Source organism: Rousettus aegyptiacus, unplaced genomic scaffold, assembly GCF_014176215.1.
Source record: "Rousettus aegyptiacus isolate mRouAeg1 unplaced genomic scaffold, mRouAeg1.p scaffold_m13_p_1, whole genome shotgun sequence".
Taxonomy (NCBI): domain Eukaryota; kingdom Metazoa; phylum Chordata; class Mammalia; order Chiroptera; family Pteropodidae; genus Rousettus; species Rousettus aegyptiacus.
Window position 1 is genome coordinate 29,138,393 of NW_023416284.1, and position 15,734 is coordinate 29,154,126.

General features: G+C 49.3%; 1 protein-coding gene across 1 annotated transcript; it reads right to left on the reverse strand.

Annotated features, from left to right (window-relative positions):
- Nucleotides 1-1,707: 1,707 nt before the first annotated feature.
- TMEM53 (transmembrane protein 53) lies at nt 1,708-15,678 on the reverse strand. Its single transcript, XM_036233079.1, is given in 8 exon segments — nt 1,708-2,197; nt 2,199-2,371; nt 2,374-2,405; nt 2,407-2,597; nt 6,402-6,480; nt 6,482-6,521; nt 7,973-7,978; nt 15,538-15,678. Coding segments are annotated over 8 exon segments (828 nt in total). The 5' UTR covers nt 15,593-15,678; the 3' UTR covers nt 1,708-1,945.
- Nucleotides 15,679-15,734: the final 56 nt, after the last annotated feature.

Below are 15,734 nucleotides of genomic sequence, written 5' to 3' on the forward strand. Positions count from 1 at the left end.
TGGCTTTTTTCTAGTCTCCAGCCTATTAACCAATAGTCAATAGTTTCCTCATGGAAACAGAAGAAACCCGTTATCCAAGACAGACCCTCAAGTTGGGGAACTGAGGCTGGGCAGCTAGCACTGGAGATGGTGCTTGGTCAAATCATCATCCCCCATGGCTGTCCACTGCCAGTGAATGTTCAGCATCTGGGTGCTCGCTCGTTCAGGTGCTCAAAGCTGCAGATGCATCCTCACCCACCAGAAGGCTTGTTTTAGAAAAGATTTTAAAATTAAAGACCCCAGTATCTCCATAACTCCAGAATCCTTTCCTTTTTACATATTCTCACATGCCATGCCTACCCTCCATCTTCCCAAATCCCCTGCCTTAGACACAAATTTCTAGGATGTCCATGGTGGGTACATACTACAGAATCAGTTCCAGGTGGCAGCTCCTGCTTCCTGCACCCACTAACAAATCGTCCTGGTTTGAGCCAACTTCAGAGCCCCATACCCAGCGTGATGGTTGTAAATGCCCTGAATGCAAGATCCTGAAGTCCAAGATTCTAGGGATTATATGTGGCCTGTGAAGCCACAGTGATGGCTGTGTTTATTCTAGAGAAGTGGGTAATGCCCAGTTCCCATCAGGATGGCTCCTGTCAGGTCTCAACTATCCTTGCCTTGGTCTCAGTAGGCCCTTGATGGCTGGTTACTCCCACCCTGTGGGCCATATGCTCTCTATTAAATAGAGGACGTTAACCCAGAGCGAGGGCATGCGGCCCACCTGCTGTGAGATTCTTGAGCTGTCTCAGGGCACAGGCAGCACTGCCACCTATTGGCCATGGCTAAGAATGGAGCCACACGATATAGGACTTGGCCCCAACAGTCCAAGTCCCAGGGACACACACCATGCAGATAGAGCTCAGCTCAGGAGACAGAGGGTCCATCAGCCCTAAGAATATCAGGACTCAGCTCCTACCTAGTTTTTCCATCCATCTCCTTCACTGTCAAACTGTCAAAGCCCATCCCTGTCCCCCAAGTCCCTTGATCACCACAGTAAGCTCATTCAATCAACAATTATTATATACCTACTATGTGCCAGCAGGGTGCAGCAGTGACACAGAATGCTAAGGCTAAAGCCACCACCTACCACTCCTGCCCAGAGAGGAGCAAAGTGGGTCTCCCTCAAGGAGATGAGGGACTTTGTTATTTCAGCCAAACAGCCCCTTGGCCCTGGTGCTGGTCTTCAGGGCTCCTGACTTCGCTTCTCCCAGTGCCCATATGGCGCTGCTGTAAGGTGTGGGTGTAATGCTCCCTACTCCGTCTGTCCATTACACACACCTTACAACTTTTCCTGGATTCAGTGGCTTCCTGACAAAGTGTGATGGACCCAGGTAGGTACACTACCTCTGTATCCTCAGCTCCCCATCTGGCTTCTAACTCAGACTACCTGACAATGAGGTCAGAGAAGTCTCTCTTCATGAACTGCCAAGCAGGATCCATGGAGATGGTGCTTCATGCTGTGGGGCTTTGCCCTTCTGGGGCCTTAGCAGACAGAGATCACAGCCCCTGCCCTAGCTAGATCCTACCCTCTGGCACCTCCCCACAAAGTTTACCTTTCATTCAAGGAACTGGGGATCAACTCATTATCCACCCCACCCCTCAACCCCACTTGCTTAACTCTTAACAGCCTAAATTCCAACAGGAATCAGCAGCCTAACTGCTGCACTTATCCCAACACAACCACTGCAAGGCTCCTGCAGAGACTGCCCAGGCACTCCCACTCCCCAGGATCTTGGGATAAGCAGACCACCAGACAGGCTCAAGGGAATTCTCTACTTGGGAAACCACAAAGTCCCAAAGGGCCATAGGAAACAACCAGAAGAAGAAGATACCCAGAGATGTAGGTTATAGGGAGGTGTCAGGCGTTTATTTCTAAAGCCTAGGTGAGGTGGGTGGAGCAAGGACCCTAGCACTGGACACAGCTGTGCATGAAGTTGACACAGAGGTTAGTGTACTGAGTAGGGAAGTCACGGAGGTGGAAGATATGTGTAGATGACCCAAAATCCACAGAGTGCGCCTGGACCCCGTGTGCCTGGCGTGCCTTAATCGTGCGTTCCACATCCCTGGCTGTGATCATCACATCGGCCCTTGAGTAGAGACAGAGCTCGGGCCAGCGAGAGCTTGCATCACACAACATGTCATAACAGTTTGTGTGGTAGATAGAGGGCAGCGAGTGAAGGAAACAGGAAGCGGAACAGGAGTAACGACAGGGTGACGGCCACAACGAACAGCATGCGCAGCGCCACAGAGTGTTCCCACGTGAGAAATAGCAGGGCTCGTAGAGAGCCCACCAAGCTCTTATCACCAGGAGAGCTGTCGAAGGTGGTGCCACCACACGCAGGTGGCAGAAGCGCTGGGTCAGCAGGCTCCTGCACATATCGGTACAGTGAGGCACCGCTGTTGCTGAAGACATGGAAGAGCAGGGGCTCCTTCTCAGTCTCGTAATCAGAGAGTAGCTCAAGTAGCTTCCGGGCCAAAGCACGAAGTGAAGGGATGCCCACAGTCTCGGGGAAGAAGACCATGGGCCATGGCGATGTGCATTGGATCACGATGCAGCCCTAGGAAGAAGAGAGAGGCCTGGTTGATCCTCAGGGATGCGGGGGCAGGGAGGTGGTTTACAGGCTAATGTCAGAGGGATCCAGCAACTCCAACTTGCACAGGCCCAAAAGCCTAGCAGTGTTCCAGGCCCTGCAGGGATCTGGGCTCCAGCTCACCACTCACAGACAAGGTGCCTTCCAGAGTGGAAGGTTGTGGAATAATCGCTTCACACTGGCCAAGACCCCTCAGCCTAGAATGGTATGTGAGCTGGAACCCAGAGCATGCTTTGGAGACATCTAGGCTGACCAGAAAGAAGTCTCACTCTGATCGGCATCTGTCTCCCTCCCACCCCTGACCTTGCACCCTCATCTGCTCGACTCGCACATTTAAGGTTTTGCTGCCTGAATACACCCTGCTGCCAGCGACTCCGCTCTGCATTGTCCCTGTGTCCTAGGCACAAGAAGGTATCCATCCCCATGAGACCCAACACCCGGGGCATAGCCTGCAGGCCCCAGTCTTGACCACCAGAGGCCACTCAAGAGCCAGACCTGCATGATGTTAGTCTCTAGCCACTGCCACCCCTACACAGAGCACTGAGAGCAGTCCATACTTTCTGCATCAGGAGTCTGACACCCAAATCTATCTGGTTCCAAGGCCTGGGATAATTACTTCCATTCTCCCTGAAATTCTAAATATAGTAAATGCTGTCGTTCCTCAAATTCTAAAAACTGAGCCAAATTCTCTCTAGGTTTCTGTACCCCTCAGTGCCTGGGTCAAGTACACCTCTAAGTCTCCAGACAGATCCCTTTCTAGGCCAGTTAGAAAAGGCAGCCAAAGCCACCCAGCCTGTCTTAAACCCCTCTCATTAGCCTATTCTAGAGACAAAGGGCCCTTTGTCAGGGGACTTGGAGTTAGGCAGACTCTGGGGTCAGAAAGGACTGGGTTCAATTCCTGGCACCACTTATTAACAGTATGGATGAAGAACTACCTTCGCAAGTGCACGCATGCACGTGCACACACACATACTCTCTCTCTCTCTCCTCCCCAGGAGCATTCACATGCAGGACTACTTTTTGGTACAGACATAACTTCAACAATTCCTGTGAAAGTGCCATCTTTTAAGGCGCACACAGTGTGCACTGTTAACTCCCATGAATGCACTCTTTAGGGGTTTGGGCATCACTCTGCCGCCACCTCCCCAGTCAGATGCTCCCAGAAGTCCCTACATCAAGGACCTAGATCTCACCGGATGTCAGATCCCAGTCTATTCTCTCTCCCCTGAAGGCAACCATCTCTCCATCTCTGCATATGCTCAAAGGACAAGGCCCTGCTCTATCGGTCCTCACCTCTCTCTCCTATATTTTCAGTCTCTCTCGCTAGATTCTTGCTCAAACCAATCTCATTTTTAAAAAGCTTCTGCATCACATGGTGCTCCCCTCTAATTCTATCCCACCTTCCCTTCACCTTCCTAGGCAAACGTTGACACCCACCCTCCTGTCCACCTCATCCCCTCCCAAACAATGCTCTTATGAAGGTCACCCATATTCTCCCAAACAATCAAGTCGCATGATACCTTTTAGTTAGTTCCCATTGCACTTCCCTTTTAGCAGCATTCAGGATCACACACTCCTAGATACAGTCTCTGGTAGCCCAAGCTATTCAATAAGTTACTATCTTGAAAACAGGAAGGATGAAAATTTATTAACATGGAACTGTGGAGATCATGATCTAAAAAAAGGATATAAAATAGTAGACTAAAAAGATCTCCTTTTGGTAAAGAAAAGATACACACACAGAAAAAGGTGAAAGGATACACACTAATGTGTAAATAGAGGTGATCTCTGGGTGGTAGAATACGGTGTCTTTATTTTCTTTTAAATAGTAAATATTCCTAAACTATATAAATTTCTGACCAATGTACTATATACTTGAGACTAATAATAAAATAAAATGCTAAATAATAATAATAATAAAGTATTAGGGGTTTGGGGTTAGGAAAAAATTTCTTTCCACACCCATTCTATCCTCCTGATCATAGGGTAAAGACACCCCCTTCTTTCCCAGACAACCCCTCCACCAGCCCTGCCACCTCAACCCCTCTGCCTTCCCTGGGCTTGTGCTCCCTCTTTTTCTCCCCATGCCTTCTGCCCCAATAACATCTTTCCTCTTGCCCTCTACAGTGACCCATTTCCCAAAGGCACACTATGGATTCCACCACACTCTCCTGGGTTTTCTTGTCCCTTTTTGGCCATTCCTCCTTTCCTTGTAGGACTCTCTTCATCATCTGCTCCTTTAAGTTTGGGCTTCTCAGGGCTCTGTCCTAGGCCCTCTTCTCCTTGCCCTCTACACATTCCCTGGGGGAATCTCATCTACCCCAAAGCCTATGGCTTTTCTTATAGTGCTCCTTGGCTCAAAAACCACAAGCCCTTCTATCCAAGAACTGTTGCAGGCAGAAATCTGGTATTACCCTTGACCCCTCCCTATCCCTGTGCCCATACCCAATCTCTCACTGATCTACCATTCTACCTCCTAACAAACTCCTTGATCGATCAACTTCCTTCCACCAGCACCATCGGCCCCAAGGTCCTGGCACCATCAGCCTCAAGGTCCTGACCACAGCAACAAACTCACTTCCCAGCTTCCAGTCCTGGCCCCCTGCAGTGAAGGACTTTCAGAAGCACAAATCTAACCTCAGGGCTCTATTTAAATCCCCTGAGGACCCTCCCCAGCTTCACCTCTTGCCACACGCCCTTTCTTTCATTCTCTGTTCTAGCCACACTCAACTATTTCTATTTTTCCGCCTGCCCTCACAGATTTTAGTCTAATGGAGAAGCAAGACAAACAAGCCTACCTCACTGAAGAAATTCGTAAGTAGCTGAAACGACTTGCAGAGTAAGGAAGCTATAAAAGCGGATGGCAGAGGACCAGCCTCGTTAGTGGCAGGGAGCTTCAAACTCAGAACTACCTTTTCCCTCAAACTTTCTCCCACTCCACGGCCACCACACACCTTAGGCACAGTGAAGATGTGGGTCAGTGGAGGGAGGCCAAGGGGAGAGGGACACCAGCTGGCCTTTCTCCCAGAAGGCTCCCACCCCTCCTCAGTCCTAGGCTCCCAGGTGGCAGCTGGGGCTATCTGTGCTGGTGTTTCTTTGCTTTGGAAAGTCTGGGCTGAGAAGGGCAGGACTGGGCCAGAGGCCAAAGGTACGAAACGACCTTTCAAAGTATAACCAAGCCCCCTATGGCGCTCTTCAATTACCACAATCTCTATATCCAACTCCTGGTGCAGCCTAAGAAGAAGCAAGGAAACCTCAAGCCTGAATCTCTTTTCCAAGAGGCCCTTCTACTATGGGAATGTGAAGATGCACTGATCAATCTAAGACAGAACTTCACCTGATCAGAAAAGGCGACAGTCCTGGAAGTACAGACACCCAGCACACCCAGCCCAGGCTCCTGCTGCCCACACAGGCAGCATCCAGCCAACAGAAACCTGAGGTCTGGGTGGACTCTGCAGCTGGGAGCACATCAGGGCTGGGCTACCCACTGTGGGGTTTGGGGAGGAAGGAAGGGGAAGTAAATCAGGGGGCTGAAGGGGACAGACCAGGCCACAAAGTTAACAGCAAAGCAGGGATAATCTTGCCAAAGTCCCCATGACCTCAGCATCTTCCTCACAGGCCATTCTGGATGCCATTCTCAGGCCCGCGACATTGGTGGTCAGCCTTCGCTGCGGCCCAGAGAAGAGGGCAGCCAAGGCTGAGTTCCCTGCAGAGCAACTCCATGTGGCACGGCTCCAGAACCCTGGGTGTCCCCATACCTGCAGTACTCACCCTTTTGCGGTAGATGGCGCTGTACTTAGTAAGGTTCCTATTGCGGGCGTTACCCCAGCCCAAAAGAATCACCAAAGGCAGTGAGTCCCGCCTCCTTCCCATCTTGGCTAGGGCTGCCCTCTGAAAAACATACAGTGAGACAGTCAGCACCAGAGTGCTGGGGTGTGGGGTGAGGGTGACTGGCCAATCTAGAGCCAGCACCACTCTGGCTCCAGCCAGGGAACCAATGAGTGACAGGCCCAGGTATTCTGCCAGCCCCTGTGCCTCAGGTTCCCACGGGGCTCCTTCCTCAAGGTGGCTTTTAGGCCTCTCAGGAGTCACTGCAGGGTCACTGGAAAAATCCACAAGAGGGCACTTTTCTTTAATGACTCAAAGACATAGCACAGGTGAGAAAAAAGACTACTTTATCCACGCAATTTCACCTTCTAATCCAGGGGTCAGCAAACTACAAGCCATGAGCCAAATCCAGCCCATGTTGTTTTTATATGACCTGTGAGCTGAAATAAAAAATGAGTTTTTACATTTTTAAATGGTTTAAAAAATAATAATATTTTGTGACACATGGAAATCATAAGAAATTTACATTTGTCCACAAATAAAGTTTTATTGGAATGCAGCCACATTCATTTACTTCTTGTGTATGGCTGCTTTCATGATAAAACAGCAGAGCTGAGTAGCTGCAACAGAGATCATATGGTTCACAAGGCATAAAATACATACTGGCCCTTTACAAAAAAGTTTACAAGCCCCTGTTCTAATTCCACAAATAGATGGAAGAAGAGGGTCTTCCAAAGAGAAGTGTAAGGAGAGAGAGAGGTGGAGCAGACCAACTCCAAGGCCTATACCAAACCACCCACCTGTCCTTCCAGAGACTACTACTAGCTGATATTTACTGAGGCTTAACCCTTATAACAAAGTATGAGTAATACTATTATAGATGAGGAAACCGAGGCACAGAATGATTAACATACTTGCCTATGGTCACACAGGCCATCCTAACTAAACTGCTTGAGGCCTTCTGTACCACCATCCCTGTCCACAACTAGAAGCACGCCTCCTTCAGTGATGTGCTGAGGCACAAGCCAGCTGCCTACTCCATGGCTGCTATCGACAGGCTTCCTTGCAACCTTGTTGGTCAGACCTCATCTCATCTCCCTGCCAAGTGACTCCTCCCCTCCTCAGAGGGGTCTTCTGTACAGTTATCTGCCCTCCTGAAAGGACCAGGGTGTGCCCTTCAGAGGATCAAGCCACCTGGCTATGCTCAGCTGCCACCCTAAGATTTATGAAGGACAGTGGTGACCTGGCAACAGTAAATTTCAAGGCCAGTTAAGAAGATGGTAAATATAAATCACTAACCTTTGGACAAAAGGAAGACAACAATTTCCTGTGGAAATTAATGTGATTGAAAAGTTCAATGTTCCTGCTCTCCAGCAGTGGTGACTCTGGCCTACAGAGATTAACTGCCTGCACCCATGGGGATCCCAGGCTGGGTTACAACTCAGTCTGCAGCAGGAGCTGCCAGTGCTTCAGTCCCTTGCCGATGCCTGTCAGCCCTCCCAGGATCTCCTGACGCTGGCCTCAGCCTCTGATGAGGAAGAAAGTCCCACAGCTCTAACTCAGGCCACTCCAGATAGTCTCATTCCCTTTCTCGGCCTGATGTCCCTCTGCCCTCTAACAGGGCAGCACTTCACCTGCACTGGCCTTTTTGGTGGAGAGGCCATATCTTGGGATGACTGTCCAGGAAGCTCATGCTGCGGCAGCCTCATGAATGTTAACTGGCTGCTACCACTTGGGTCTGCCTTTGATCTCTGAGATCCAGAAGCTGTACTCCTGAGACCTGGCCCTTGGTGGCTCCCTTACCTTGGTGAGGCTGTCTGAGCGTAGGACCCTCCCCCAACCTTCATGTGCCACCACCGAGACACCAGCAAAGGGCTTTGCGATTTATCTCAAATACAAAGAAGGAAGCCAAAGGAAATCATATCCCCTGGTAGCCACCCAAAGTTAAGGCCACCATAACTAGCAGTGATGGAGCATTCCCAGCTGGGGAAGGTTCAGACAGCTCTTACTGGGCCTCTGGCCTTGCCCCAACTCCTGCGGCCAGGATTTCTAACTCCATCTTGCTCCACTGCAGGTTTTACTGGCACACTGGGCTTCACCAACTCAGGTAGGAATAACTCTTTCCCAGACATGCATCCCCATGAAGAAAACTCTCAGCATACAGGCATCCTGAACACACTGCCTACTCCCCGAGCCTAAGCTTTCCATCATGTTCCTAAAGGGAGGGAACTGGTCCCTCCACTCCAGCCAGGCACTCGAGGCTGCCCCTAAGCCACAGGTGCTGCCTACCCATGGGCACCTCCCACTCCCCTGACATGTTCTCCTAGCTACTTTCCATGCCCACTCCTAACTGAGAGCCTTTGTCATGACCTCCTCCCATTGGAGCCGTGCTACACATTTCTGATTCTATACAGGAAGTGCTATATCCAGAGAAGCCCAAGGTACTCTGGGAACATGGCTGAGAGAGTGATGGTGACTGGAAAAGGCCTACAAAAGGAAAACGCACTTGCTGCGCCAGCCGTGAAGAACCAGCAGGAGTATGCCAGGTGCAGAGAGTGCATAAGCAGCGGCCGGGGGCCACTGGAGATGGTGTAGTCAGTCTAGGAAACAGCAAACAGTCCTGGGGGGGTGGGCAGACGCCTGGGTAAGGGAGCAGCAGTGATCGGGAGAGCTGCCAAGAGTGGGACTGAAGCCTGACCCTCAGGGCCTTCGAGCCATGCTTAGGAGTCGAGATTTTATTCTGTAGCAGTGGAAAGCAAATGAAGATTCTGGAATTGTGGGTGGGAATGGCATGATCCAACCTGTATTAATGACTTGTGCAATTAACTGTTTACTGTCTGTCTCTCCCCTTAGCCAAATGCTCCGTGAAGGCAGGAACTGGGTCTGTCGTGTTCATTGCCACATCCCCAGTGCCCAGCACTGCAGCTGGCTCATTCAGGCACTCAGTAGAAATGTCCTAAATGACACGTGGCTGCAAAGTGAAGAATGGATCCAAGGAGAAAGAGCTGGCATTCTTCTCGTTACCCACTGCCCTTTCCAGAGTCATAAAAGTAATTGCTATGGCTATTATTATTTATGACCACATCCAGATCATGATTCCTCCACCTTCTTGTAAAACCCCCTGCTCCTTTTATGCTCATTCTACTGGCCATATCATCCTCTCCCCTCCCGCTGCTGACATCTCCCGGCCTCTGGCCACTGCCCCTCAGACACTGAAGACAGGCACCACCAGCTCATCTCCCACTTATACTCCAAGACTAGGATGACCTCACACAGGCAATCTAATCCATCTCGTTCCTAAACCATCATAACCCTCTCCGAATTCCAAATTTCCTTCCAGCTCCTACCCTCCTCCTCTCTCCCATCACCAAGAAAAACTGTAACAGCAAAAAGAACATTATGTGTCGGGCACTATTCTAAGCACTTTGCATATCAACTCATTTAATCTTCATGACAACCCCACAAACAAAAATATTGTTATGATTTTACAAATGAAAAACTAAACCACAGAGATAGGAAATAACTTACTCAAGGTTACATAATTAGTAAATAGTAAAACTGGAATCCAAACCCAAGTAGTCTAGAGAACAGCTTATAACCACCATCCCAGCAGGGCCCTGGGAGAACAAAAATCAAGGCCCCAGTCTTAACCAAATGGCTATCGCCTCAGCTCCAGACCTGTACATGCAGCGGCCTCTCTGTACATCAACTGATCTAACACTAATCCCTTCTGCCTGTTCCTCCTCAGGGACTGGCCACCCCAGCCAGAACCTCAACATCTGCTGCCTCATTTGGTCCTGCAAACATCCTAGAAGCTAGCTACTATGTCAGCTATTGTCCCCATTTTAAGGATGAAAAAACTAAAACACAGAGGGAGTCCGTCCCTTCCCCAAAAAGATGCAATAGGAAGTGGCAGAGCCAGAATCCCCCTCCGGGACCCCACACCAGCACCTTACACCTCCCCACCACCACCCAGGACACTGACGTTCTATGTGTTACGTTTTGCTAATGCCCACTCTACCTGCCGAGTCAGCTCACTGTGGCACAAGATGTGCTTTTTCTCTGTAAGGCAGAATCAAAACACAAAGAACCTAGTTTTCTATTTAAACAAGATTACTTTATTTGAAATTTACTTTAATTTTTTTACTTTTTCAAATCACGGCATAGGAGAGTGGCGTGGTATGTTTCTAACAGTACATACTGTATAAAACCTTATCTGGGTTCAAATCTCTGGCTATGCCACTAATAACTACGAAACAGACTTTGAGCAAGTGCTCTAAGCTTTAAACTCCTTATCTGTAAAATGGGGATAATAATACAAAGGATTAAATAAGATAATGACTATAGAGGGCTTGGCATGGTACCTAGCACAAAGAAAGAGCTCAATAAATCGAAGTTATTACTACTTCACGAAGAATGCATGCCTACTATAGAAAAGGAGAAAATAAATATCTAATAAAATTTGGAACCATACTGTTCTGTAGTCTGCTTTCTTCGATTTAGCAATATATTGTGAACATCTCCACCTGTCAGTTTATATATTTCTACACCATCCTTTTTAGTGGCTGCAGAGCAGCTGTAGAATATTTCATAATTTATGGTGACCAATCTTCCATTATTAAACATGATATTTCCAATTTTTTGCTGTTATAAAAATACTTTAATGGACACCTCCTTCTTTGTGTATGTCCTTAACTGTTTCCTAGAAATGAAACTGGATTCAAGCAATGCTTCCTAATGGCTGCTGAAACCTGCATGCACAGATTTAGGAGTGAGGCTCCCGAGTCAGCTCACTGTGGCACAAGATGTGCTTTTTCTCTGTAAGGCAGAATCAAAACACAAAGAACCTAGCTTTCTATTTAAACAAGATTACTTTATTTGAAATTTACTTTACTTTTTACTTTACTTTTACTTTTATTTTTTTAACCTGGGACAAGGTACTTCACCTCCCTGGAGCTTCTGTCCCCAATCTGTAAAACGGGATGACGGCACCCCCTATTTCACAAGGTGGTGGGGAAGATTCATAAAATCCTGGGAGGAGCTCCTAGTAGGCCTGGCACATGAGCAGGGCATGGTCAACATGGAAGTACAAAAGAAACCCCGAGGCCTCAGAAAAAGCAGGCCTATAAAGGGTCTATCAGGTCTGGATCTCAAATCCAAGGCCCAGCATGGTGCCTGGTACAGAGCAGACAAATTAGAAAAGGCTTTTATTAATGTGTGGAACAAGAAACCATGAGTTAAAAAATAAATGAAACTCCTGGTGTTTTTAAGGCACTTTTTAAGGTCTTCATAAACAAAAAGAGGATCAAGTCCCAACTCATGCTTCACCTGGGCCTCGGAGGCTTCTCTGCTGTGACAGTTCTTTAGGTTTTCTTCTCATTGCCCACTCCTGAAAACGAACCACAGCCTCCTGCCAGGGCCCTGCACCCATGAGCCATTCTCAGTCCTCCCCAGCACCCTCACTTCCACACTTTCTGCTGTTCATCATCTAACTGCCAGCCCTCCCGACGTTCCAGGTCCAGCTTGGGCCACTCTTCTCCAGGAAGGTGGCCCGACCACCAAGGCCCATCATGGTGGTCCAGACCACTCCAGACAGTTTCCTGGGTGCCTGTGAAAGCTTCCTGAGGGTTAAGACAATGTCTACATTTCTTTGACCCAGGCCAGTGCTTAGCAAAAGAGCAGGATCATAAAGCCTTGGTTTTCCAAATAAATCTGATCTTTAAAGTTCAAATAAATAAGTTAAATAAAGCCCGAGATGACAATAAATCCATCATTTCCCCTGCAAAGTCTTCTTTGTACCCTAAGAGTGAGCTCCTCATCCCTGCCCCATTAATTCCGTGAATCATTTATTTCCGAAAATGTTTACTGAACATGAGGGCAACATAGTGGCTTTAAGAAGGCCTGCGGGCCTGCCAGCAAACCACAGAAGGGGCCTGAGGCAGGACTTGGCTGATCATTCTCTGGCTGGGAGGAGGAGTGGTGCCATCTTGGATAAGATATTATAGCAGCTGACTCCCACAGTGCCTCCAAGTGACTCCACTGGGGTCACTTGGCACCTCATCCTTGCCAGGCCCTGGCAACAATGAGCAAAACCATCAAAAGCACTACAACAACTCCCTGCTCTGGGAGCTCCCCCCAAAAATGAGATGGAAGCAGGGTATTAGGAGGGTGAGGGAATCACTAGTCAGAAAAGCAGAGTGGGTGGGTTGGGAGGAGATTCCAGGTCAAGGGCTCAGCTTCAGCAAAGGGCCAGACAGACAGACTACCCTTGACATGGGCTGCCACAGATACTGGTGGTGGGACTCCCAGAAGAGGAATCTTGAGCTGCCCATTCCGAGCTCTGAAGGACCCCAGATCCACAGCTGCCTAACTGATGTGCCAGCCGCAGCTGCTCACCTCTCTGTCAACTCACAGCAGTGCTGGGGTCTGTGGTTTCGATGTTCAAATATGGAGGAGCAGCAATTCCAGCAACCAAATATGACTGTCCTACACACTACATACAATCTCTGGGGGTCCCCAAAGACTGTCACTCTGGGAAGCCATGTCAGCCTGAAGGGAAGCTCTCTTCAGATGGGAAGCAAATGAATTCGGGGGATCACAGTGCTGTTAACTCCTTCTGTGAGGTCCTACAACTTCCAGCTCAGCTCTGGGGTATGCACTTAGAGGGAAAGGCGTGACACACAAAAGCCAGTCCAGAGGAGCAGTCAGAAGGAGGTTATTAGAACTGTATCAGAGGAGGGACAGCTGAAAGCCCTGGAGGTATTTCTCTTGGAGAAGAGATTGAGGAAGGCATGAAGCTGTGCCTTGAAGAGAGAGGAAGAGAGATTACCTTGCTCTCTGTTGCACCCACCATGACCCTTTAGCCCTGCAATTACCACCACATCATTGTGAAACCAGCTGCTCATAAACCTCACCCTTCCCCTAAACCACAGCTCCCTGAAGGGAGCCTGCTCCTGAGTCACTTCTAAGGCACCAGCAACTAACTCAAGACCAGTATACAGCAAATGCTGAACTGAAAGAGGAAATGACAGGAAAGCCTATTGTGCTTTCTAAAAATCCCAGTTGCCTCCAACAGATCAGGATGTTTGGGAGGAAGCAACCTGTCAGGGACAGTCTGGTAGCAACAGAATGCCCTCATGCTAGCAGAAGGATACAGGACAAAATGGCCCCCCTAAGATTTCTCCCACTTCTAGGACCCAGCCTCCTCAAGCAGTGAGAGGAGCCATAAGCAGAGGAAATAACTGACAACGTGCTAGGCACACACAGCCAGTCACTATCTTGGCAACCCTCACAGTCCCTGAAGTAGGCACTATCATAATTCCCATTTTACAGTGAGAAAATCTGAGGCTCAGGGAGGTTCAATAACTTGCCAAAGCCATAGAACAAGTATGAGGTAGGTCTGATATGCAAACCAAGGGCACCAGGTGGCCCACCAGGGCTGACAGAGAACTTCTGCTCTCCTGGCCATGCAGAAGGCAGCTCCAGTCCTTTGCAGCTGAAGGCTCTCCAAGGACAAGAACATTAACTGGCTTCATCTCACACTGATGCCAAAAGCACTTTTACATCTATAAACCCAAGAGCCCTAAGCCAACAGTTAAAATTTCCCTAAGCACAGTTCTAAGGAAATATAGCTGATCTAGAGCCATCTGTTCTGTGGGAACCCAGGGGCTATCCTCCCCTCTTAGACCTCGACCAAGGAAAACGAGATGTGATGGGAGGGATCGAGGAAGGCCCTCCTGAAAGAGGCAACATCTGAACTAAGCATTAAACGATGAGCTGGACGAGAGGGGGGCTGTGTGGGGCAGCAGAGGAGAAAGGGCATTCCAGACAGAGGAAACAGCAGGAGCAAAGGCAGATACGCACAAAGTGTGTGGGGAATCACAAGCAGTTGAGTTGCCAGAACATAAAACTCAAATTGAACAGTGGAAGGACATAGTGATCAAAAAGGTAAGCAGAGGCTGATAAATTATGAAGGCCTTTGAATGCCATGTTAAGGAATCGGGACATGATTTATCCTGAGGGCAATAAGGAGCTACTGAAGGGTTTTATGCAGAGCGGTGATTAACAGCAAACCTTTGCCTTAGGAAAATCACTGTGGTAGCTATATGAGGCCGAGCTGCTGGCAGTAAGACTGTTGGTGTGAAAGCAATGTGGAGTAATGCAGGGGGCAGACATGCTGGGCTCCTAGGCTGACATGTACTTCAGGGCTCCTGTACCATAATTCCCAGTCTGGGCCAAATTTTCCATTCTCTGGGCCCCGAATCCTACTCACACGGCCAGGGACAGAGGCCTACTCTAGAGGCTACTAATTTTCTAGAGCCTCCAACACGCCATTCTTTAATGATGTGACTGTGGGGAGAAAAGTAATGCTAATAGTTAAAGTCACTCCATGCCAGGCACTGTGCTGGGTCCTTAACACAAACAACCTCAGTTGTACAACCAACAACCCTGTGAGGGAGGTTACTATCTATATGCCAGTTTTGCAAATGAAGAAATTGAAGTTCAGAGGGGTTAGCCTGCCAAAGGTCATCAAGCTACTAAAGGAAGCAGTCAGGATGTGAACAGACTTCTACCTGACGGCAGAGACTGCTCTGTTAACCACTGCCAAGGAGAGTGGAGAGGGAGGGAGGGATGAGGGTTTCTGTGTCCTGGGCTTCTGCGAGGACCCCGAAAATAGTGAAAGGATCCCTTAGCCACAACCGCCGAACAGAGGCTAGAAGTCGGAAGCCCGACCTTAAACAAAGGAATCAGGAGAGCCTCCTGCCCTCCGCAGACTTCAGCTACAAAGAGAGAAACAAGGTCATGGACCTGAAAATTCTGACCGAAAACACAGAAAAACAAGGCCCCAACAGCAGAGGACGCAGGGAAGAGGCGGGGCTCAGACAGGTTGAGCACTCCGGGGACGGGGCTGACAAGGGGAAGAGGCTCTCTGGGCCCCAAGAAGTCTAAGACCTGCAGGACCCCAGGGAGGGGCAAGCCGCGAGAGCGGGGCTTCGGGGGCGGAGCCACAGCTGCGCTTGCACAGGCTCGTTAGGTCGCGTCCCCACGACTAGCTCCAGCCTTCGTTCCATATCCTAACTCCCGGAGGTCTTATCCGGGAAGGTGATGGTGTAGTCCAGATCAGACGAAAGCATGGTGAAGGTACGGGTTCTCAGCACCAGTCAGCCGCTAGAACTACCGCTCGTGCGCCCTCGCTTCACCCCGGCACCTCCTGGGCACCGCCCAGTTACCACTCACCTCCCTCGACGCTGCCCAATCCCTGAGGGCGCTCTTGTG